The 24,758-nt window shown below is 43.1% G+C and overlaps 1 protein-coding gene across 2 annotated transcripts in view; it reads left to right on the top strand.

Annotated features, from left to right (window-relative positions):
• LOC124777650 overlaps positions 1 to 24,758 on the top strand; it is a 46,405-nt gene that overhangs the window by 14,973 nt on the left and 6,674 nt on the right. Inside the window, exons 1-3 of one of the 2 annotated variants that reach the window (XM_047253130.1) lie at positions 18,812 to 18,836; positions 22,233 to 22,368; positions 24,389 to 24,647. In XM_047253130.1, coding sequence (XP_047109086.1) covers positions 18,827 to 18,836; positions 22,233 to 22,368; positions 24,389 to 24,647 — 405 coding nt within the window. In that variant the 5' untranslated portion in view covers positions 18,812 to 18,826. Of the gene's footprint in view, positions 1 to 18,811; positions 18,837 to 22,232; positions 22,369 to 24,388; positions 24,648 to 24,758 lie in introns of those variants that run through there. The other variant, XM_047253129.1, reaches the window with a different exon arrangement.

The raw sequence follows: 24,758 nt of genomic DNA on the forward strand, positions 1-24,758 counted from the left end.
GCAGTGTATGGCTGGGTCCTTGAAAACAGTTAGACCACTTCGTAATCGAACACTTCTAGTTTAAACAGTCGCGTCAGAGTATCTAATCTTCTGGGATGCAAGACTTTGTGTACAGAAATGGTTACCTGCTCAGACATAATGCAGATGGACGCTGTGGAAAAATTTGGGCAGTCAATGGCACATTGGAAAAAACAGCAACATTTATTCTAACATTCAACACTCTATAATTACCTATACATAGTCTTGCAGGCGTAATTCGTTTTAAGGTTTGACAGTTTGTTACCAACCAGCGCGATACTTCAAATGTGAATTATTTGGTCACGCCACTGACATATGAAGGGAGGGTTACGTGTGGAAGTGCCCCGCTCACAAATCAGGCGACTTACACACTTCCTACGAAATGTATAGACTGCTCCAGACGCTGCCCTGTATGGAGCAGCAAGTGAGAGGTTCATGACGAGAAAAGGAAGCCTGGGAGTGGTAAGGGAGGCATATTCAGTAGTGAAGCTAAAAAGGCTTTCAAAGCTATGTAACGTCTGGTATTTGCTACTTCTTTATTGGCCCTTAATTAGTTTCATAGGGCATTTCAGATTACGGCTAGATGGCGACACCGTGGTTTATGAATAAGCCCCTATTTCGTACCTGATATTACGCGCTGTCCACCATGAGAACATGCGGAGACTGACTGGAGCCTATCGCGCAAGCCCAGTTCTATCTGCGTGCAGAGGATGGTGAACCAAGAATCCAAATTCAGCAGCGCTCCCTTTTGGCTCGACAAGCTCTGAAAATGTCAGCGTTGCCTCAGTCATCGGTATTTAGTGCGGTGGTCCATCCCAATTCTGAGCGGCTATTCAGGAATCTGCCTCGTGAGACAGTCATTTGGGATACGTGCTACCTACTGCCTAACGGACCTGGACACGTCAAACCTCCGAATGCACACCCAAGGGTGGAGAAAACTGCCACCTTGGCGTTTCAGAAGCCCAAAGTGATTTTAAGCCTGATTCAGAAAACTTGGATTCCAGACGTTATTACAACTGTTCAAGACTTAAATACGTATCACAGTTCTATCGTTGCTTGTACGGATGGCTCCCAGCAAGAGGATGCTCACAATTCTTGTTTTCTCTGATATGGTTTTCAAATGCGCTTTCTTGAGCAATTCCCAAATTTACGCGGATTTCTTGGCATTACAATGGCTCTATGGACTGACACACCACACATGGTTTCTCGTCTGTTCAGACTCGCTCATTGCGCTACAAGTGGTCAACCAAATTTGTAAGACCAGTTGATTCATCTCATGGCTTACTGCAGCTCCACGACCGTGGTACGGTGGTAATATCTTGTTGGGGTACCTGGACACATGAGGATACAGGGAAGCGACATGGCCGACAAAGCAACCCAAGAAGCATGTGGGGATGGCGTTGTACGTCGATGTGCCGTCGCCTTGCATACCGTCATCTCATCTGTCAGACGAATCAAGCGTCAGTGGAAAACAGTGTTTGGTGGTGACGGAAAACAAACTGCGGTCTTTCAAATAGACCACACAGACACGGCGCAATTCATGCCAACCTCACAGAAGTTTGGAAGTGCTGCTCAAAAGATTGTGCGTATGACATAACCCCTTAACACGCGGTTTTCTCCTCGGGCTAGAGGATCCGCCAATCTGAAGTTTCTGGTGTGCTGCTTCATGTTCAGCATATTCTTACTACGTTTCATACGTATTGCCATTAGCACATCATTTTGTTTGGCTGGAGATCTGCCCACCATCCGCCCGGACTTTAACAATGCTACGCCTATTCTGAAATTTTAACTGTCTGGCCTCATCCCTAATGTGGTGGGGAGGGGGGGCGGACTTGATGCATTATAAACTACTCTGCAATTGGGGCAACCGTCGTCCCCACACCGCCATGAGAATGGCATGCTGATGCTGACCTTTCGTCAGGGCACTGACAACCATGATGTTGAGCACTCCTATCATATCATCCAAACTGAGTCTGCTACCCACCTAAAAAGCAAAATCCATATCTTTATTGTAAGCATTACGTAAGCTAACTCAAAAGTACTTCGTTGACATTCTTTCGCACTCCGTTTTCGCTGTTGGGTAACTGCACGTAACTCCTATGTCCTACTGTAGCTCACATGCTATGATACGGCTTAGTTACAGAATACTTCTAAAATGCAGGTGTAGAGCTAAAGGCGCCTATATACAAAACTCCAGTGCAAAAAGATTTAAATCGGGAAAAATCTGAGATCCACAAGTTAAAATTGTGGTTCCACTTGGAGTTACATTCGTGGTCCATCTTCCATACTTTAACCTCATTACAAGCAATTTCAGAGCATTTGATACTACCATAAAAACCGATTAAATTTTCTCGGTGTGCACCTTTTGCCAGAAGTCGGCCTATGTGGAAGTGACATTGCCTGACCCCTCCTGGAGCGTACTGTAGGGACTGTAACGGTTAATTGCTCCGCGATAGACAACGCATCTGTTGTAGCTTGTACCACCGGAGTAACGGAACGAGCCTGACTTTCAATTTCCTTTGCTATTAAGCCAACCTGGCGAGTCATAAACTGATGAGCAGAACTGCAGAATCGATCGAACAAGTAGTCCGTTAGCTACTACCTTCGTCGACCTATTTTTTCACATTATCCCACAATGTGTGGATCTGCTTTTCCTGCCGTTGCTTAAGTGTGGTCCACTTCAGGTCGTTGCAGAAGTTTACTCCAAGGTATTTCACGGTATTTGTTTGCAATGAGACATTGCCGATAGTGTAATGGAATAGTATTTCTATTCGTCTTTCTATGTACGATACGTGATATTTATTTTTGTGATTTAAAATGGCGTGCCAATCGTCCTAAAACGACACTCCGGTCGTAGCAGCTTATTACTCAAGCACAAGTGGTCAGATTCGTTTGCATTATTTAAGAGGCTCCACCGCCGTAATCAGCAGCGTGACGCTAGAGTGCGCACGAGCGTCAGGGGAGCCCGGCAGCCCGTGGAGTAGCGGTTCATTGCCTGCACACACATAGGAGGAACAAGTGGTGGAGGGGGGGGCAAGGAAGGGGAAGGGCTGAGGGGCGGGAAGGCAGGAAGTGAAACGCTCGCCCGAGCGGCGAGGAATGTGTAGCGGTGGGTAGCACGAGGCGCTGCTCGCTCTCTGCGCACCACAGATTGCGGCCGGGCAATTGGTCTGGCTGCGATAAACGGCCCAGGCGGAATGCCGACACGTTGCTGGTAGGAGCCGGCCCTGCTTGCTCGCCGCGGAGCTGAACGTCAGCGCTTCTGATAAAGCAGCGTGCTTGTTGCGTACATATCACTGCGCCACATTTTCCTGGAATGTATTTTATTTTCAGACCAGAGGTCAGCGGCAGATTTGCCCTTTTAGTAACGCTGAAGCGAATGTGGTTATTAGGACTTCACGGTTTCGTGATGGGGCCAACTTGATAACTAAATTTTTTGGGGGTGTTCTTAGTGTGATCACATGTTCTTTTCATAAGTTCACCCTTCTACATAAAGACCTGTGAGCAAGTGATTGGGTCACTGCGAGTGAGGTGGGGGTCATTTCATAGGTTTCCTCCTCAACTGTAATTTTATCCACATTAGTTTCTTTTAATATGCGTAAGGGCGCTTATAACTTCGACGTTGCGCACCTGTAAGCTACAAAAACACTCTCAAAGTTCCCTTAGTTACAAATAGTGACAGTACTGATAGAAGTGATCGAACGTGCATGTTCAATGTTTTGAGTGTGCAAATGATGGGAAGGACAAAAGACTGAGAGTGGATTAAAGTACTCTCTACCTCACCGTATTTTCAGATCAGGACGAAGGGAACGCGCGTAGCAACAAGGCTAGCACTCCACTGAGCTGTCATCTCATTGTTCATGCCGAGTTAGGTTCAAATTTTACCACCTTGACCTAATTAGTGGCTTCGTGTCATACCGAGTAGTTCTACATGCACATATGCTAGTGGTGTTACATGGCCACATGTTTTGTTCACCAGGACTTTCCTGAACTTCCTGGGGTTGTGCAGGTATATTACCCGTACAAAATTGATATTTCAGTAGAAATCGTGAGAGTTCGGACTGTCTTAAATTGATAGTGAAAAGATATATACTTGGCGTGGATTGTTACTAATCTTTTACGTAAGTACTCGGTGGTACTAACAAAACCAAACACTGGATCAAGTAAAGAAACGCATTGTACTACCAGAATTTTTTCGAGCTAATGGCTGCAAAGGACTAAGTTCATTAATGGCCAATGGAGAGTTCATAACTTATTCCCAATTCCCTAATTTTGGTACTAAAGAGGTGACGACCATCATGAGGTAGCAATATGCACTCAGATTACGATAGCATCGCGTACACGTGGTATAACGCGTCAGTGCATTGGAGAAGCTGTCACCTGTACTCAAATGATTCATGTGAGGGTCATCCCATTTCGCTAAACTCGAGGAAATTCAATATTTTGAGACCCACAGTGTCAAGAGTGTGCCAAGAACACCAAATTCCAGGCATTACCTCACCATGGACAACGCAATGGAAGACTGCCTTCACGTTAGGACAGTGCAGCAGCATTTTCCTGGATTTGTCAGTGCTAACAGACAAGCAACACTGCGTGAAATAACCACAGAAATGAATGTGAAATGTACGGAGAACGTATCCGTTAAAGCAGTGCAGCGAAATTTGGCGTATTGAGCTATGACAACACACGACCGACGCAGAGTACCTTCGCTATAATTGTAGTTACGAACGATGGCTGTTAAGACTTGTTCGCACCTACGTCAAGTATACTTAGACAGCCAATGGACATTCAGTATCTTCTTTGTGCCGCAGCTAATGCGAGCATTAAACGTGATCGCGGCGAGTTGTACAGTGAATTTAGATTACACTTGTTGCGAGTTGTCATCGCTAGTTCTGGTGACAAAATCTGCATAAGTGAGACAGAATTTGCAGGATATACGCTGCTTAAAGTGGAATGCACCCGCATGCGCGTACCGCAACTGTCGCTGAGAATCAACAACAATGGAGTCCACGTCCGTTCTTAGACTTGAGCAAACCGTTATCGTTCGTGGATCGGAGCATAGCAGCACATCGCCTGCAGCGCGTCTCCAGGGCTCGTCACCGTATCGGTCGGACCCTACGCGACTAGAACACAGTGGCCTGGTCAGAGTAGTCCGAATTTCAGTTGGTAAGAGCTGACGGTAGGTTTAGTGTAACACACATCACGAAACCGTGGAGCCCGGTTGTCAACAAGCACTGTTCAAACTGGTGGTGGCTCCACGAAGGAAGGTGTGGGCTGTTTACTTGGAATGGACTGGATCCTATGGTGCAACTCAACCGATCATTGACTGGAATGGCTACTTGGACTACTTGCTGCCATTCATAGACTTCACGTTCGCAAACAGCAATGTCTAGTCACCTCACCGTAATTGTTAGATTGGTCTGAAAAATATCCTGGACAAGACGAGCAAATGATTTGGTCACCCGGATCGCCCTAGATGAATCCCATCGAAAATTTATGGGACACAATAGAGGTGATTTTGTGCACAAAATGTTGCAGCAGTAACACTTCTGTGGTTACGGACGGTTAGAGGCAGGTATGGCTCAATTTCTCGTTCGATCTGCCAGATACACTTCACAAAGAACAGATGAGATTAATATAAATCGCAATGAACGTTTGGAACTTAGTGTGGAAACAAATAATCATTTATTACAATTGTCAGGGAAACTAAATTATTACATTAAATGGAACAAAAATCACTAAGTTGAAGACAATTACACAGTAACATTAAGATTATGGAGCCATTTCCTGACATTGTCCGTTAACTTGTGGAGCGACATCAGAGCAGTCTCTGAAACCATGAATGTTACAAACAAGATGGTCCATTGTTTGTACCTCGCCAGTCACAACGCGAATCGTCTGTATAGCCCCATTTGGTTGTTTGCTGTCTGCATCGTCCAGCTCCCGTGCGGAACCTGTTTAGAGCGGACCAGTGTTTCCTGTTGAGATTGAAGCCTTCAACCCTTTTGGTTGGGTCGTGGTTTAGGTGATGGTTTTCCACGACGCCTCTTCCCAGACCCTGCCATGCATTCTTCCATCCAGCATCGAGACCATCAATATTTCTGCAGGGGACTACCAAACGAGTTGGCTCCGTGCTACGTAGTTATTGCAATACACCGGTCAAAAGGAGGGCTGACATGGTGTTAGGAAGGCCCATGACTTTTGTGACGTTGCTTTATTCTCCGCTCGGTATTGTGCTAAGGCCGGTATTACACTATCAAATTTCTTTGTCAAAGATTTGATCAAAGCTGTGATCAAATATTCCGTCAAATATATTTGACGAAGATCTTTGACGTAGCTCTGGGAGGGGTATTACACTGGCATATTTTTCGTCAAAGTTGAAGATGGCTGACAACTTGTTATTAACCGCAGCAGTTGCATGTACCATAATTGCACTGTGTGCACATGCGGAAGAGAAGCGGGGAAAAAAGGAAACATACCTGGGTGAAGCCGTGGGTTTTACGACGACACGATTAAAGCATTCAACAAAACTTGTTACGTGAGCTTATAGTGGCGGTCGTCAAGTCGTACATAAATTACTTAAGAATGGATGAGCATACATTTCTGTATGTGCTCAATGTAGTGTATCTTCGTATCACAAACAATATTCACTTAAGAACTGCTACATCTGCAGAAGACAGGCTCACTGTAACACATTACAGAAGAGGGTTAGGTTGGGTCAGGTCAGGTCTCCAATCTTTGTAATCTATTTTTGTATTCAGCGTGCCTCACGTTGTAAAGCGGATCAGCTTCATACATCTCTATTAATTTTGTAGTTGTCGGCACACACCAATTGTATTTACTGGCAATGTTTATAAAGCACTACAGACGACAGAACGTAGCGATGCTAGCGCTCCATGTGGTAACACGTCACTAGATTAGATTAACTTTCATTCCAATTGATCCGTAGTGAGGTGGTCCTCCAGGATGTGGAACATGTCGGAAAAACAATACATGACAAATATTTACAACTCAAACAAATAATGTACCATTCCACAGGTCCCAAGTAGAATGATAGTCATTTTTTGATGAACACTATATGCAAGTCATTTTACAAACACTAATGCACTGAATTTAAAATAGTTTATTTACTTATAAGGTAATAAACATGTAACACAACTACTATAATAATTATTTACAATGAACACATCGCTGCACTGAAATGGTGCAGAAGTTTGTACTTTATACACACAAATCAGTTGGTTGTACTGAGAAATTCATCAATGGAGTAAGAGTTGGCCACCAATAAATCCTTTAGGCTTCTCTTCAACTGAATTTCATTGGTTGTTAAGCTTTTTATGGCTGCTGGCAAGTTATTAAAAATGTGTGTTCCTGAATTGTGCACACCTTTTTGTACAAGACTAAGTGACTTTAAATCCTTGTGAAGATTATTCTTATTTCTAGTATTGATTCCGTGAATTGAGCTGTTGGTTTGAAAAAGTGATAATTTTTAATGACAAATTTCATTACGGAATAAATATATTGGGAAGCAGTAGTTAGTATACCTAGTTCCCTAAACAGGCTTCAGCAGGATGTTCTTGTTCACACCACATATAACTCTTACTGCACGTTTTTGTGCCCGGAAAACTTTAGCTTGGCTTGATGAATTAACCCAAAAAATAATCCCATATGACATTATGGAATGAAAGTAAGCATAGTATGCCAGCTTTTTCATAGGGGATCTACGTCTGACAAAATTCGCATTGCAAACAGATTTCAGTGAACAGAAAGCAAGCGACTTCTTTGATCAAATCTACAGCGAGGCCCTATATTTGATCAAATATTGGACAACATTTGACAAAGTTCCCTATTACACCATCAAATATCTTTGACAAAGATATTGGACAAAGAGATTTGACAAACTTGATAGTGTAATACCGGCCTGAGCAAAGTGGGGAGTTGATGTTCCAACATTTGAGGTCATGATCAGTTCAGTTGACATCTAATAAGAACCGAGCCGTAATTGGCCCCGTCGCGGCCAGCAGAATTAGCCTACAGAGGCTGCAGAGCGGCGAGCGATGGTGTCAGCCGGTGAGATAAGAGCGCGCTGCGATAGCCCGCGGCCGGCCGCTGAGAGCGCGGCGGTGCCAGCGTGACGGCAGCGGCAGTGGGAGGCGAGCGGGCGCAGGCGGCGGTCGGTCTGCGCGGACGAGCATCAGCTGATGGCAAAGTGGCGCGCCAGGGCCCGCGCCACCACCGGCGCCGAGATGCCAACAGGTCGGTGCCCCGCGCCGGGCCGCCATATTGGCCGGCCGTTAACAATCTGTCCGCGCTGCGCGCACAGTGTTCGCACCTTGACTATCGCGAGTGCCGTGCAATAAAGCTTCGGAGTACAGTGAAGAGATGGCAGCGTTCCGGAGTTACGGCGGACGTGATGGTCGTTACGTAACTATTAGGCACTACAGCTGAACACTGCGAGAGGGCGGAAGGTAGGAGGGTTAAAATACGGTTCGCCATCTGTGCTGCCCCGTTTGACCGTGCGAAGTATCCTCACACGCAAACGAGCTCTCAAGCTCGACACGGAAGTCATTTCTTCTTTGGGCTGACGGGTGTTAACAGTTAAATCTCCTACCAGAACCTTGTCACTGTTCAAGCAAAAAGACTTACATGTTTAAAGTATTCGAAATACTCTTGTACCCTTTCTCTCATACACGAACATCCCCTGTAAGAGAACGATACTGTTTGACTACATCTGAGCCGGCCGGGGCGGCCGAGCGGTTCTAGGCGCTACAGTCTGGGCCATGGATGTGTGTGATGTCCTTAGGTTAGTTAGGTTTAAGTAGTTCTAGGTGACTGATGACCGTAGAAGTCCCATAGTGCTCAGAGCCATTTGAACTACATCTGACTCTACATACTTCTTTTCCAAAATGAGCTGAACCTGTTCATTTAGGTAGCATAACTGAAAGTAGGCACGGGAAAATTGTGCTGTGATTAGACGTGTTGACAGAAGTATTCTTCCTCGGCGACGTCTTCAGGGTGTAAGTCGAAGACACTCCAGTAACCACTAGTTAAGAGCGCAAACACCCTTCCCACATTTTTACAATGGGCTCCAAAATGCGGCTTTCGTAAATATCGCTTCTCATCGTTGTTGAACTGTCTTTAAAGTACTCTCCAGTATACATTTTTTGAAATAAGCTTCTGGCTACCGGATTTGCTGGTTATATAGGCGCCGTTTTTGGAAAGTGCTTCGGGTATCATATTCCGTGTTAAATTTAAAAGTGTCGGTTAATCGGTACGCAATACTTTGTGGAGCGAAGTAGTATTGGTTATCCACTTCGTATATTTAATCGAAAGAGACAGCCGTCGTGCTGACTCAATCGGAAACTCGAACAGCTTATTTCGGGATGCTTACAGTGAAAAAAATGGGAAACTAGATTTTTCAGCGGGATAGCAAGACGTGTAAAAACGTAATCTAAAACCTGCTTTCGCCGTTCGGAAGTAACAAGTGGTAGCAACAGAAAACTGTCATGAAATGAGTTGTCTAAAAAGTTTGTTACAAATGGTGAGATCGACTATTCTGTAAGGCGAATTGTGCGCACTTACTGTGTTACGAATTACAATTTTCGGTTACATGAGAACTCCTAAGAGGGCTTAATCTTCAGATTCTGACCGTTAAGATATTTTTAGAAATCAACCAGAACGAGATTCGATAGATGACGCTCTAGTAATAGAAACGATGGCGTTGACGATTAGCAAACGGCCTATGTGTTTTTTTTATATTTGTGTGGAATAGTCTGTAGCTGTAGCTTTGAGTTCATCGCATATCGTGCATTAACAGCAAGAGCTGCCGCTATTTGCTTGCGGTCGTGTGAACGTCAAGAGTGTTATCAGTTATTTCTTGTCGTTGCTAACCGGATACTATCGTGCGTGTGTGTGTGTGTGTGTGTGTGTGTGTGTGTGTGTGTGTGTACACACACGCAGAGATTCCAAACGAAGCTGTTGTGACTTCGTAAATGAACTGGATAGCACGGAGTCATGTTCCAGGGTGTCTTCGTGGCCGGTGAAAGCGGCGCTGACCGATGTGCCCGTTACCGCCCGTTCGCTGTGTAGCGCCACGCTTGAACGTTTCGACACGTTCAAAAATTGTGAAACAATGTCGGGCGGGGCGTCTGCGCAACTGCTGCTAGCAAAGTTATCTAAGGGTGCGTGTGCACTAGCGAACAACATTCTCGCCAGCTGTTCGCGTGCTGCTGCAGGCATAAAAACCTGCGCAAAGCGGAGAACCTCGCCTATCATTGTAAGAGCCACATAGCTCACGGAGTGCGTAAGGGTTTCGAGCGTCTTTGAGCTCGCCGAAAAAAAAAAAAAGCGCAAGTGGCTTGATATCGTTGCGTGCACACTACCTGCTCTCGAGCGGTTCGTTCATAGATTTTAATGCACGGTCTACACGATGACTAGAAATTTGAAAAGTCTGTATAAACTGCTGTAAAAAATGCTCCTTGCTGATATTCACTTGAAATTATCATTAAATATTTTAACATAGTAGAGATAGCAGAGGCGTAGGGCATCTACTCAGTGGCCAGTATTAACACTGGAAACGTTTGGTTTAATATCTTTCGCCTCCTCAGTGGCTAACAAATAATTCAGCAGAAAGCGTTTGGAGACTTCACTCAGTAGGAAAGACAGGCAGCAGTTAAATATGCACCGTAATGTGTCTGAATACGTGGAAATCTAATTCATACATTACCGTCTAATTTTCCTACGTCTGTATATCAAGACTTCGGACTGAAGTCATAGATCCTTCAGAGAAAGCTAATGAGCTGTGTCTAGAAACGGGCGATTTGATATATTCCAGTAAACGTCGGGCTCCCACTGTCCGTAACTGTACATACCTTCGCTTGCAACTACACTGTCTGAATGTGGCTTTTAGGAAAGCATGCCTTGGTTCCGAGACAAATATTTGAACTGTAACTAGATATTCTCAGTAGGACATAATCGTAATTGTTTCCATCTCGCTGTAGCACGACTTGAAAAATATTAGATTCGAAAATGCCTTTTTCTTAATTGGGTAGTTGGGCGAACAGTCGGCGAGCTTAATGAAGACTTGTCATATGTACTACTCTGATGATACAAAGGCAATCTTTAACCCTTTTTGCTCCATACTTCCAGTATGCTGGAATTACCAGATGTGAACTGCAGTGGTTTGAATGGTGCGGTTAAAAGTAGTGGATAGTGTTAACGAGGCTTAAGCTAGTCTGATACGGCGAGTCAGGACAGAATGTTTTCGTTGCTCTGGTGACGCGGTCCATACACCCACTGGTTGTGTACGGCTGTGCGGTTGAAATGGAGCGCTTGCGACACGGGCAGAGGCACGCAGCACAAGCTGTGGTGTGATCTTGCGCAACCAGCTGCCCCTCCCCCTTTTCCCTTCCCCTCGCTTCCCCCTCAACGTTTCCCTTCTGTGTCGCCGGCAACACCAGATAGACAGGATGACGCTCCGTCCTGCATAGCGTCGACGATTCAGTGCCTATCCCTATCCCAACTCCACAAGTTGTTTCGAAGCGCGGTCTGCTATCTTTAACTCATTCCTACTGTCAACGATCGAATATCCGACTGCCACGTCTAATTCTTTTTGCCATAGGCACTAATTTATCTGTTGACCGATCGACAAATTTCGTAGCAGCCTACACAAGTCCCGACTGACCGCACTCAGCTATTACAGCACCGCCCTGTTCCACTTATGTTCATTGAGTGTATGCTCTGAGAACCCACTTGGTTCTGCACAGAAACAAGAACAGGGCTCTGCCTTGGATGTTAAAGAGATAACAAGACTAAAGAAAGCAAAGAGAAAGCTGTGAGCGAATCAGTGGCTAATGCAAGGAAAAAATTAACTCGCGCTGTTACTTCAGCGGCTGGGAGCCCATTACTTTCTTAATTAGCAGTGGATGATTCGTACAGTTCGGAACGTCAGCAGATCACATTTGACGCAAAAGATCTCATGATAAAGGTAGTAAGCTGCAACGTGAGGTTATGAGCTACATTACTTTTTTCAGCCACTGGCAGAGTTTAAGACGACCACGAATTCAGTGCTGTTGTACCCCTACAATTACTCAGGAAAAAGAATCCTGAAACCAGCAACAGGCCTGAGGAAATATCATGGTAAAGCAAAATACACGTTCGTGTAAAAGTTTTTAATTTATGTACCTGTAAGTTCAAGAAACGCCGTTTAAATGAGGACTAGTAAACAGTGGTGGTGCTAATCATCTAATAAATATCAGGTACATAACAAATGAAATTATTTAACAACTGTTGGAACTGTAGTAAAAAATCTGACTCTTTGCTATTTATAACAGAGGGCTTGAATATAGGCTGAACTTCAACACGTAAAACAATGAAAAATCGTATTTTATGAATTAACGTCCATCTAGTCTAAATGTGAAGTATCATTTTGTTTCGATGTGACTACCATTGTGATTTGGCAAACATAAAACCGGTAATAAATTTCTTCACCCTCTTTTTTTTCCAGCAAATCGGGCGCAACTTGTGCAACAGCAGCGAAGACTCGATTTTTCGGGCCGAGTAAATAGTTTTTTAGGGGAGAAACATGCACTCGGTCTTCAATGAAGCCCAAGTGAAAGAAATTCAGTGTGAAGTCAGGGGAGGGAGGTGCCCACGCGATTGGCGCTTCGCGACCAATCCACCGATCCATCTACCTGGAAAGCAATTATCGAGGTTGGGGAATGGGGACTGGTGCACTATGTAATCAAACTTGAGGTTGTTTGCTACAGATTCTGTAAGTTCTCAATAAATTTCCATATTTTTCAAATGAACACATCGCCATTAGGTTGTATTGTTTAATTATGACCCAAGGTTTCGGCCTTTCATGCCATTTTCAAGTGAGTGTCATTAACATATTGCAGGACATAAAACTCGAAATTGGCAATAAGCTTTCTTGCAATATATGTTCGGCATTAATCCAACCACTAGAAAATGGCAAAAAGCCCGAAACCTGGTCGTAATTGAAAAAGTCAAATTGCGGTGTGTTCATTTAAAAAGTATTGTAAGATTGGTGCTTCGCAAAATAAAAATTTCTGTATCATTCCGAAGTTGTAAGTCCATTTTGACTCTCATTTGTAATAGAACAGCGTTTAATTTCGCGAGCGGTGACAAAATGCCAACATTTGTCTAGAGGTTGGCACACCGGCGCTACACACGGCACAGTTCATTGGGTGGAGAGCTTGGCTTCGGTCAGTCGAAACCCCTACACACATCCAATTTGTCTAAAGGCTTCACATTTTAAGTCAGAGCCACTTTCCATAAAACCTTATTTTGCAGGCCAGTATTAGCTCCTGCACAAGTAACTCAATGCGAAGAGGCCGGGATGCATGAGGTAAAGGGGAGGGGAAGTCTTAAGTGTCTTCATGCTTTCAAAACAAGGTTTCAATAGCAGTATTTTCCCATACATAAATAACCTTAGCCCCCAAGAACCATGGAGCAAGGTGGGGTGAGGTGGCTTCTCTACCCTTGCTATACAGTGCAGCTCTGTTTTGACTCAATGGCCTACCAATGAGAAAAATATCGCGGGCGTAATCTGCCCCGTTCGGGTCTCCAGGTGAAGACCTGTCGAGAGGTCATCAGAAAGAACAGAACTAAGTGAAAGCAAATAGGGAAAAACCCTGCACTAAGGGAAAAAACTCAAACAGCATACGCGCTTGTATAGCCATAGTTTCCAGCAGTTTCCACAATTGTAGTGCTTCTTCAAACACTGTAATGCGCATGTAGATTTTATGTTGAGTAAATTGACATTCTCAGTGTGTTCGTTGCTCTTAAAGTTCTCACATTGACTCGTGTACGTCTAAATTTCGGGTATGTACTTTTGGAAGGATCGAGTTTCCTGATAGAATTTCTTGGGCGATACTGATGTCGACAAATTACTAGACCTATACATGAAAATACTGTACGTAAATTTAATAAACTTACATAGTACATGTGTTGCACGTCAGTGGAGATCGTGAGGGCAAGTAGGGAGCCGGAGGAGATGATAGTAACACTGCGAATCCTCCTCGACCCAGAACAGATCTACAGAGCCGCAGGTGACTGAGCCTCGGTTCATAATTACGGACTGCTCGCTGTAAGAGGACTCGTGCCGGCGGCTATAGTCTTCGCTACGGCAAATGACACTGTTCAGTCATATACGTACTGTAAACGTAAAGTTAACAGGTATGCCATAGAGTCTGAAATAGTTTAAATTTAAGCTCTTAAGTAAATGCACTATCCGCACACAATACTGAAAGGAAATGTTTGAGAGACCGAAAAGAATGACCATAAATCTTACCCTCTTCAGGCTTCAATCGAACAAGCTATTCTCGCCACCTACCGCGCCAGTCTCCATACCAAATACTTAATCATACTATGCTTCCATTTTGACCTACAGTGTTTTCTGCTTAACAAACATCCAGGAGAAAAGATAGTCCCTCATCATAGTTTCTTAAAAGTTCCACTCGCTCTTACGTGTATGCCTTCACCTACATACTCCGAAAGTCACCATATGGTGCTTGCATTATTTTTCCGTTCGTGTAATTTGGCAGGATCATCATTAAGAAAGGTAGCTTAACTGGGTTGGCATTACGTGATATTTAGAAAAGTTAAATGTGAACCACAAGAAGAAAATCTTGAACCACAGTTGGATAATGCGAAAAAGTCAGAATTAAAGAAAACACCCACCGCGGCGAACCATGTTTGAGGATTAAACTAAATACGCAATTTTGTTGCAAGAAGGCGGGGCCCTCAACAGCTTATCGATAAGATACTACCGTTCAGAGATTTTCTAAAGTGAAAACAGTAGGAGAAATGTAGATATCCTGCAACTTTGTCGCAAAGCTTAAAGATGGATCTTGTTCCTCATGACTGCATTAATTTTTCAGCTGTGGGCCGTCACAGTAACGGTCTAGTGACACCTCAATTTCTCCCGGCGTATGCAGTATTAGGTAACTTAAGAGAATTTACGGTAAAGCTGTTAACATGACAGGATGTGCACCTGTCGAAATATCGGAGGTTGTCGACTACGTCACCCAGCTGCATTTCTTTAAGTAACCTGAACACAAACGCACTGGCGGGTCCAAATAGTGGAGCAGATGTATCGCATGGGTGCGACGGCCGTACCTTCTTTGCCCTCTTGCGCCTACCTGCGCTGCTGCTGCTTCTGCTGCTGCTGCTGCTGCTGCTTGCTAAGTGGGAGCAAATTGCGCGGTCACAGCAGAGGCGGTCACGTGACTGGGTGCAATATATATGGTTGTCTTAGACGCACTGGCTGCTGCATCTTAATCAGCCGCAGCGATGTTTATGGCGTGCAGAAGTGACTCGGTCTGCTAATTCACGGACGCCAGTTAAGATTCCGCAGACGGGACTTATTTATAAGAGTACTTGTAATAAATGTGGACGCTGCATAAACTGGTTGCAGAACTATTGCGTCAACTAGTGGAAGAAAACCGGCAGCAAGCAACTTGGTGGAATGCAGACGGATGACGTCTTTCACAACCGCCGATATTTCGACAGGTGGGTAGCCAATTTGGAGACCTTAAATTCCATAAGGATGACTTTTACAAAGGCAATGTTCAGCAATAGCAACTTCATGTCCTCAAGGCTGGATCGTTAGTGTCTCTTACCGCGGACGAGGCCAACCAGCGGTTGTGCTGAAGCAAGATTATACTCAGAAGATCGGTAGTTGACCAGCTGATGGAGCGAATAGCAGATGGTGCCGACCCGGCTACGTGAAGCCCTTTGGAACCACGTAAAAGAGTTAGTGGTGCATTCAGACACCGGTTCTATTTAACATTGTTGGAGAATATGTTAAGAGAAAGGCTTTGAGGATGGACTGGTGGAAACCGGTTTGGAGGGCGAAGAATCAGTAACTTCAGATTTGCTGATGACACCATACTGTGTGCAGGATCACAAGTGGAAATAAATTACTGCATTGAGTTCAGAGAAACGTGGAATGTCCATTAATAAAGACGGATATAATTGACAGGCGAATCGCTACCAGCTGCTGATATGCTATCAGAATATGAAGTTGGTCACTTCATCTGCCTGGTGGCTCTACCCAGGGAATAAGCCGTAAGATTGTTCTGGGTAGGGATGCTGCATTGGCGCTGACAGTGATTCGGAAGACAAAGCCCTAAAGCGTCTTTCTAAATCGGGAGACCTGAAATCTCTGGTGTTTCGTTTCCTTCTATGGCGTTGAAATGTGGGCGGTAACTGAATCTGACCTCAAAAGAAATAGATATGTGGACGTAGGACGTTGCCGAGAATATCATGGATGAGCAAACGTACATAACACAAAAAAAAACTTCTTGGCGTGAAGTTTGGAAGGTAAGAAGACGAGGTACTGAAGCTATGGGCGAGGGGTCGTGAGTCGCGCTTGGGTGTCAGCCAGTAGAGCACTTGCCCGCGTAAAGCAAACTGTCAGACAGTTTTAATCTGCCTGGAAGTTTCATACCAACGCACATTCTGCTGCAGAGTGGAAATTTCACTCTGGCAACGAAAGAAACCTTAACGAACTCAGCGGAGAAGAGGTTGTCCTGTATTTGTTTCCAACGGTTTCTGCAGGTCTTTCGTCCCATAATTCGACGACAGGATAACTCGAGAATGATCGTCCCAGACAGTCGAAGGAGAAAGATTGCAGGGAAGACCACCTAGACGATGGATAGACTAGAGAGAAAACACACCATTCTCAGGACCAGCTGCAGAAGACCGGGAAAAATGGACACACTGTTAAGAAATTGTCATGGGTTAGATTAGATTAGTTTTTCGTTCCATAGATCCGTGCTGAGGAGATCCTTGTAAGTGTGGAACAGGTCATTTTTAAGCTAAAATAACAATACTAATAGTACGAATATATAAATCATGTTTCTATTAAAAAAATTCAACAGAGTAGGAGTTGGCCACTAGTAAGTCTTTCAGGCTCCTTTTAAACTGATCTTTATTTGTAACTAAATTTTTGTTTGCTGGCAAACTATTGAAGATGTGTTCCTGAGTAGTGGACCCCTTTTTGAACTAAAGTGCTATTAAGTCCTTGTGCAGATCATTTTTGTTCCTGGTATTGTATGTATGAACTGAGCTGTTGGAAAAAGATATATTATTTAGGACAAATTTCATTAAGGAGTAAATATACCGAGAGGCAATGGTTAATATACCCAGTTCTTTGAAGAGGTTTCTACATGACCTCTGTGAATTGACTCCACAAATATGTATTACACGCTTTTGGACTCCGAAAACTTTTTACTTGAAGAGTTACCCCAAAATATTATACCATATGACATTATGGAATGAAAGTAGGCAAAGTATGCAAGCTTTTTCATTTTTATGTCTCCCGTGTCTGCTAACATTCGAATTGCAAATACAGATTTGTTAAGGCGTTTCTGCAGTTCTGTGGTGTGTTCCTCCCAACTGAATTTATCAAGTTGTAATCCCAGGAATTTAAGACTGTCAACCTCTTCTATCTGCTCTTCATACTTTATGCATATGCTGGGTGGAAACCTCTTGCAGGTTCTCAATTGCATATAGAGACTTTCGAAGTTTAATGTCAGTGAGTTGGCTTTAAACCTTTTATTAATACCCATGAAAATATCATAAGCAGATCTTTCTAGAACTACACTCGACATACTATTTATTGCAATACTTGTCATCTGCAAACAAAACGAACTCTGCTTCTGGCAGTGTAACTGATAAGAAATCGTTAATGTACACAAGAAAAAGCAATGGCCCTAAGAAGGATCCTTGTGGGACACCACATGTAATTTCTTCCCATTCTGATGATCACTGATGACTTAATTCACTAGTCCCTTGCACTGACACCCTTTGTTTCCTGTTAGCGAGGTATGACTTCAGCCATTTTGCAGCACTGCCCGTGATACCATAGAATTCTAATTTATTTAAAAGGATGTTGTGGTTCACACAATCGAATGCCTTTGACAAATCACAGAAAATACCTGCTGCTTGTAACTTGTTATTTAATGAATTAAGTACATTTTCACTGTAGGTGTAAATAGCCTTCTTGGTATCAGAACCCTTCAGAAATACAAACTGTGTTGTTGATAGTGTTATTTGTGGCCAGATGGTTGAGAAGTTGCCTGTACATAACTTTTCTAAAATTTTTGAGAATAAACACCAATTAAAGTATCAAAGGCAGAAAGGTCCAGAGGAAGACATAGGAACCTTGTTGCAAGATAGTATTTTAGACTTTTAACTCGAATTATGGTGTCCCTCGATGATTTGGGAAGGAGGGGGTGGATGGGCGGGGTTTGCATATTGCAACATGAAATGTCAGTTGGTACTAGTTTCGGAATTCTGTTTCTTAGTGCGCCCAGTCAGGGCCAGGGACTGCACCACCAGCGGTCAGCCGGCCTTCCGCGAGCACTCGAGCGTGTCGGCCGTACCTGGTCGCGTGGTGCGCTGTTCGCTGGCTGCAGGTCACGCGCCACGTTGCCAGATTTGCGGCCACGGAACCTGTAGCGGGCAAAGCTGTGAGTGAGGGGCCAGGAGGGGGGGAGGGAAAGACAACACCAGCCGCACTGATTCGCCAAGGGCGCCAGGAATGCCGCCGCGCGAAGCTCGAGATTCACGCCTCTAGCGGCCACAGCTAGAGACTAGCCGGCGCAACTGCTACATGTCCGAGTGTACTCCCGTTCACTTCTAACGCAGGATGTGGCGGCAGTGTAATTTTGCGCAGCGGTCAGTCGCGTCATCGAGTTATTTGTCAGTAGATATTTTGAGGCAGCCGTGCATTTAAATTTAAATCTACATACATACTGTGCAAACCACCGCGAAGTGCATGGCAGACGGTACGTCCCAGTGTACCAGCTATTTGGGTTTCTTCCCGTTCAACTCGCGTATGGAGCGCCGGATGAATTACTCGAATGCTTCTGTGCGTTCTGCAGTTACAATGTCATCACGACCCATCCTGCGAGCTGTACCTAAGGGGTTGAAGTACATTCGTAGAATCGTCATATAAAGCCGTTTCTTGAAACTTAGTAGACTTCCTTGGGATAATTTCCGTCTACCTTCGAATCTGCCACTTTTTCAGCACCACTGTAACTTACCCATGGGTCAAACAAGTTGCCATTCGTGCTGTTATGTTAAATATCCTTCACTAGTCCTATCTGGTATGGGTCCCACACTCCGTTTCAGAATGGGCCACACGAGTGATGCGTAAGCAGTCTCCTTCGTACATTGATTTGCACTTCCACATTACTCTACCAATAAACTGAAGTCTGCCCCTTCTCTATACACAGCAGTCTGTGGTCATGCCATTTCATATCCCGACAATGATAAACCCAGGTACTTCTATAAGTTAACAGATTCAAACTGTGAATCACTGATACATAGGATACAAAGTTTTTCGTTTTGTGGAGTGCACAGTTGCCAGTCTTTGCACTACTTTCAAATCTTACCTAGATTAGATTGAATATTTATGCAGCTTCGTCCAGACAGTATTTGACTATACATAACGTCATCTGGAAAGTCAGTTACTATTAATACTGTCTGAAAGGTCATTAATATACAACATGAACAGCAAGGAGCCCAGTACCTGAAGTTATTACATGTGACAGTGACTGTCCATCAAAAATAACATGCTGCATCCTCCCTCCCAAAAGACTGTAACAAAATTGATTCCCCATGTGGTTGAACTTTCGACAATAAGTGTAGGTGTGGTACTAAAATGTTTCCTGTATGTTAAATACTTAATCTGCCTGACTACCTTGATGGAAAGCTTCCAGTAAGTCATGTGACAAGTGAAAGTGGGGTTCAACACAATCGGTGTTCTCAGAATCAGTGCTGGTTGGCATGGAGGAGCTCATTCTGTTAGATCAGTTTCAAAGCAGTGCAAAACATTAAACCAATAAATTTTAAAACATCATTAAAAACGAGAAACAAGATGGTTTAAAAATAGTTGTTGGTAGCTGTTTGAAAAGATCACTTCGGAACCATTTAGCAAATAATACCGCTCAAAAGAAACATTAATGGCCTATGGTAGTACATACTCAATTCTGTTATTACAGCAGGGGAGCATGGTAACAAATCTCTGAAATGAACACGCACAGGATTGTGAATTTGTTGGGCAGGAGTGCAGGCAGGTGGGATGTTGATGCTCGGTTTCTTTGTGAGGTGGGAGCATCAGGTAAAAAGTTTGATTTAGCCCAGACCGGTGGCCACTTGTGTAGCCATCTGAACATCTTACTGTGGCTGTGTTATGGTAATCTGAGGGTTGGGCAATGATCTGAAACTGAATTGATTCCTTTTGCAAAAGATTCTAATCAGGCTGAAATTAGTACTCAGCTAATGTCACCATATGTATGTCAACTGTTGTGATCTTACGTTCTGAAACAGCCACCCTAGAACAACTCTTGACTGGAGTGAGACTTCTGGTTCAAATGTCCACCAGTGTGTTGGACATTGGTCTAAGATAAGTTTGAACTGTTTGAAAAACTCCAGCTTCATTTGGATTTCACATGTAAAAACGTTGAGCTGGGTTTTTTGAAGTGATGCTTCTGTACATCAGAATTATGCAAATCAGTTCAAATTTTGTAGGAAGTGTCGGTGGTTGTCCTATTTTGTGAAAGCTTCGTCTGTTGCCACAACATAAGAAACACGGTTCAAAAGACAATAAAAAGCCTATACTGGATCAGTCATTGCCTGAGTCAAAAATGTAGATCAGGTGTGAAGCTATGACAGTCTGTTAAAATTATGATAGAGTAAAAGTTGTGAAACATGAAAAATGCTATCACAACACACACAAGTTGACTATCCCCTGGGCAGATCTAAAAGAAGGAACTAGCTTTTTCACTTACCTGGAAGCTTAAGATATAAGTTAAAACATCTTGACATTCATGCATTTTTGGGTGTTAAACGTTATTCCATAACATAGTGGGCTCTGACCCACCCTGTTAAATGTATTGTGATTTGTCTGAGAACATAAAGTTTCTGGGCTTCTAGAGTGGAATGCATCTAAAATAGGAAGTATCAATCCATGTATCATATTACTTTGTGATACAATGTGTTATTACATGACATGGGTACTAATACTAACCAGTAATAATAAAAATGTTAAGATTTTCTGATTTAAATGTCTTTGAAGCTACCACCCCAAGCTTAAAAGCTATTTCCCTTCTTTTACATCCCTAACTTTGCCAAGGATATGTTTGCCTTTCTTTGTGCTACAATAAGTGTCCTTCATTTGGTTTTAAAATATTGATAAAGTATGTGGGTCCTGTAGTAAACAGGGTTAAGGAGGAAATTGAACATACACAAAGACAAACATAAATGGACAGTTTTTAAACTCCAGAGACATTTAGACAATAGAACTCACACACTCAGAGCTAAAAATTAGCCTCTGTAAGGCAGCTGAAGTGAAACGCCCAGTGTAAAGTGGAGATTAATAAATAACATTAAAGCCCCTGCATCTGTCACAACTGCTACAGTTCACTTTTGGTGGCTGCAGCTACTTGGATTTGTTCATCCTTGTTGGCTTGTCCATTCTAACACTGAAATGGCAAAGAAATTTTATCATTGTGATTACTGCTGACACAAGCTTCCTAACTAAAAAGTGTCTGCAGTGTCTTTGTAGAGTAAGGACAGAAAACTCCATTGACTCTTGTCAAATTGTGTAGGGTTGTTAGCCTGCCACTTCCTGTGTTTTTTAAAAGAACAGACTGAGAGAGGACTGGCTGGGACACTCTCCCCTCTATTGCAGTACACTACAGCAGCAATACACACTTTGCTACTCCTAAAATTCTCTTCAGTTTTTTACAAGAAATCCTTTGAAGTTGCACTCATATCTGGGCCCACTAAGTGCTGCTGAATGTAGCAGCCTTGTTCCAACAATAAACACCTTATTTCACTCAACTTTCTTAAATGCTGTAGCCATTGTACTGCAATGGCCACTCTTGGCTGTGGCATGATAGTGTCAAGATGGAGCAACTTGTAGCTCTTGTAAAACACTGGACAATGTGTGGTTTAACAATATGCACGAACTTCAGTACTGCGTAATTCAGAGTTAAGAGTGAGAGGTGTTAAACCACTCCCTTACTTTTCCCTGTTAGTAGTTGCTCACTGTTTATTAGTACAGTTGTGCCTTACTCCAGCAGAGGTCTGGCATACCAGGCATTTTACAGCACTTGCTAATCTATATAATAACAATCACATGAATGGGAAACTAATAAGCTAATTTTTTGTTACAGATTACAGGCGAGGTTATTTCAGTCGTTTTGCTGCACAGTTGTTTGCAGATCCATTTGGCAGCAACAGAAAGAAGGCTAGACAGCCTCAGAAACCAAAGACAATGCCATTGTACAATTCTCAAATGGATCTTTGCAGGTAAAGTTTCATAAAATTAGTTTTGCTGACATTAACTATGTTGCAAAGTATAATACAAACAAAGCTTCGTAGTATTTTGCTCAGGAGGATTGAAAATATTTGATATTTGTGACTTAAATTAACAGCTTGGTGATAGTTTTAGTGTAATTGTTTATTAAAAAGATCTGTAACTCTAGTGCAGGTAACAGACCTGTAAAGAAACTTTTGTGTGTATCTGGTAACTTGACGACTAATAAATTTTTCTTATTACTCCCCTTAAGACTGTTTACACACAACTTTTAACCAGCTTTTGAGACTATGGGATCACTGCAGAATATTTTTAGTCTTTTTCATCAGTGCAAATTACTCCAAGGCAACCTCCAGTAACTAAATCGTGTCAAGTTGCTAAAGGGCTGTTCACAACTAAAATTTGTAGTGAGTTACATGCGTGGAGATACAAAATTAATTTATGTGTTTATTGCTCTTCATATTGCTTGTTTGAATTTTACCCATTCTTCTTAGGCTATCAATATTTTCGGTAGTTAACACTGCTCTAATTAGTAAACACTTCTTACTTTTTCATTTCATAAGCTAATTCCCAAAGCACAGCCTTGTTAGATTTCACTACTTTCCATTTCATCTTTTGTTCATTATACAGGGTGTCCCACTTAAACCTCCCCAATTTCAAAGACCCAGGAAAAAACTGCAGTAGATAAGACAATGAAAAATGCACCACACTGTAGAGCATGTCAAGAATTTTTTATCATACACACACATCTACATGTGAACCATCTGTAGCATGAAAAATATTGAGTCTATATTCAATTTTTTGCCAAGTTCTTTGTAACATTTCCTCTGTTATTGTTGCAATTGCATTAGTGATATGATGTTGCAACGTAGGAATATAGTCCATTTTGGTCACACACATGGTCCTTCACAAATTTGCACATGAAGAAATCAAGAGGTGGAAAGCCAGGTGAACATGGTGGCCAGGCAATGAGTTCTGTGTCAGATCCAACAATCAGGAAATTTCCTCTCCAGAAACTTGCAAACAGCTGCTGACCAATGCAGTGGAGCTCCATATCTTGTTGAAAAATATTGGATTGCAAGTCTTGCATTAGAGGGTAGAAAACTGCTAAAACATGTCCAGATACACTGACTCATTGCAAAGAACGGTTCAACAATCCTGTCGTGCATTAACCCCACCACACGTTTAGTTTAGGGCTATCACAAACATGTTCAATGACAACATGCAGGTTTTGCTAACCCCAAATCCGGAAGTTTTGCCTATTAACCCTTCCTGATAGATGAGAGGTTGCCTCATCTGAGAATAAACATCTTTCCAGGAAACTGGCACCCATATAAATACACTGCAGTATATCCGCAGCAAACTGTTGCCAGTGTGGTTTGTCCTTTGGTGTCAGATGTTGCAGAATTTGCACTTTGTAAGTGCACATATGAAGATACTGGTGAACTAAACAATGCAATGTTGTTCAAGGCACACAGTTGCCTTGATGCTTCACGAATTGACTTATGTGGGCTTCTGAGAAACGTTTCTGTGATGCTCTCCACTGTCTCTTCTGAAACTCCCTAACGTGCCCTGCCAGAAACTTCCTATACCATTCCTTAATTGTTTTCACATCAGGTGGATCACATTCATACACACAACAATAATTTGCACAGTAATCAGGGATTTTGTTTCTGCGAACCACACTACTGCTTGCATGTGCTGCTGTGGAGTAGCTATTTTCACTTCATGCAACCATGCTGCACTCTGGTGGTGATACTTGGCACTTCTGATGTGAGAATATAAAGTCTTAGAAATGCTCTACAATGTGGTGCATTTTTCATTGTCCTATCTGCTGTGGTTTTTCTCTCCTGGGTCCATGAAATTGGGGAGGTCTCAGTGGGATAGCCTGTATAACTCCTTTAGACACTGCCCATGCCATCAGCAATCCATCAGTTATATTTTTCCTGCTCTGTAATACCCTTTTGAAATTTCTGAATAAAATGTTTTTACATGCATCTGTTTCCATTTCAGGGACATGCGCAGCTTAAGTATTTCGGACATCAGTGCTGCAGATTTGAGTTTCTCAGAGAAAGGAGACTGGGATGGAGAAGATGGACTAGCAATGCAAATACTGACAGCAACATGGTTCGATGATTTATCATATAATGATGACAGTGGCTGTGGCAGCAGCCGAAGCAGCAGCATCAGCAGTGGTTGCCGTACAAGCTCATGGGGGTCTTTATCAGCAATATTCACTCCTCCAGCTCCAAAATTTTCTTTTGAGTTACCGGTAAGTTAGCTTGCTTACCCCCACACCCTCCCATGATACCTTCTGTACAGGGTGTACATAAAGTCTGGGAACAATGTTATTTATTGCACAAGAACTAAACATTGTACATGT

Source organism: Schistocerca piceifrons, chromosome 2 (assembly GCF_021461385.2).
Source record: "Schistocerca piceifrons isolate TAMUIC-IGC-003096 chromosome 2, iqSchPice1.1, whole genome shotgun sequence".
NCBI lineage: Eukaryota > Metazoa > Arthropoda > Insecta > Orthoptera > Acrididae > Schistocerca > Schistocerca piceifrons.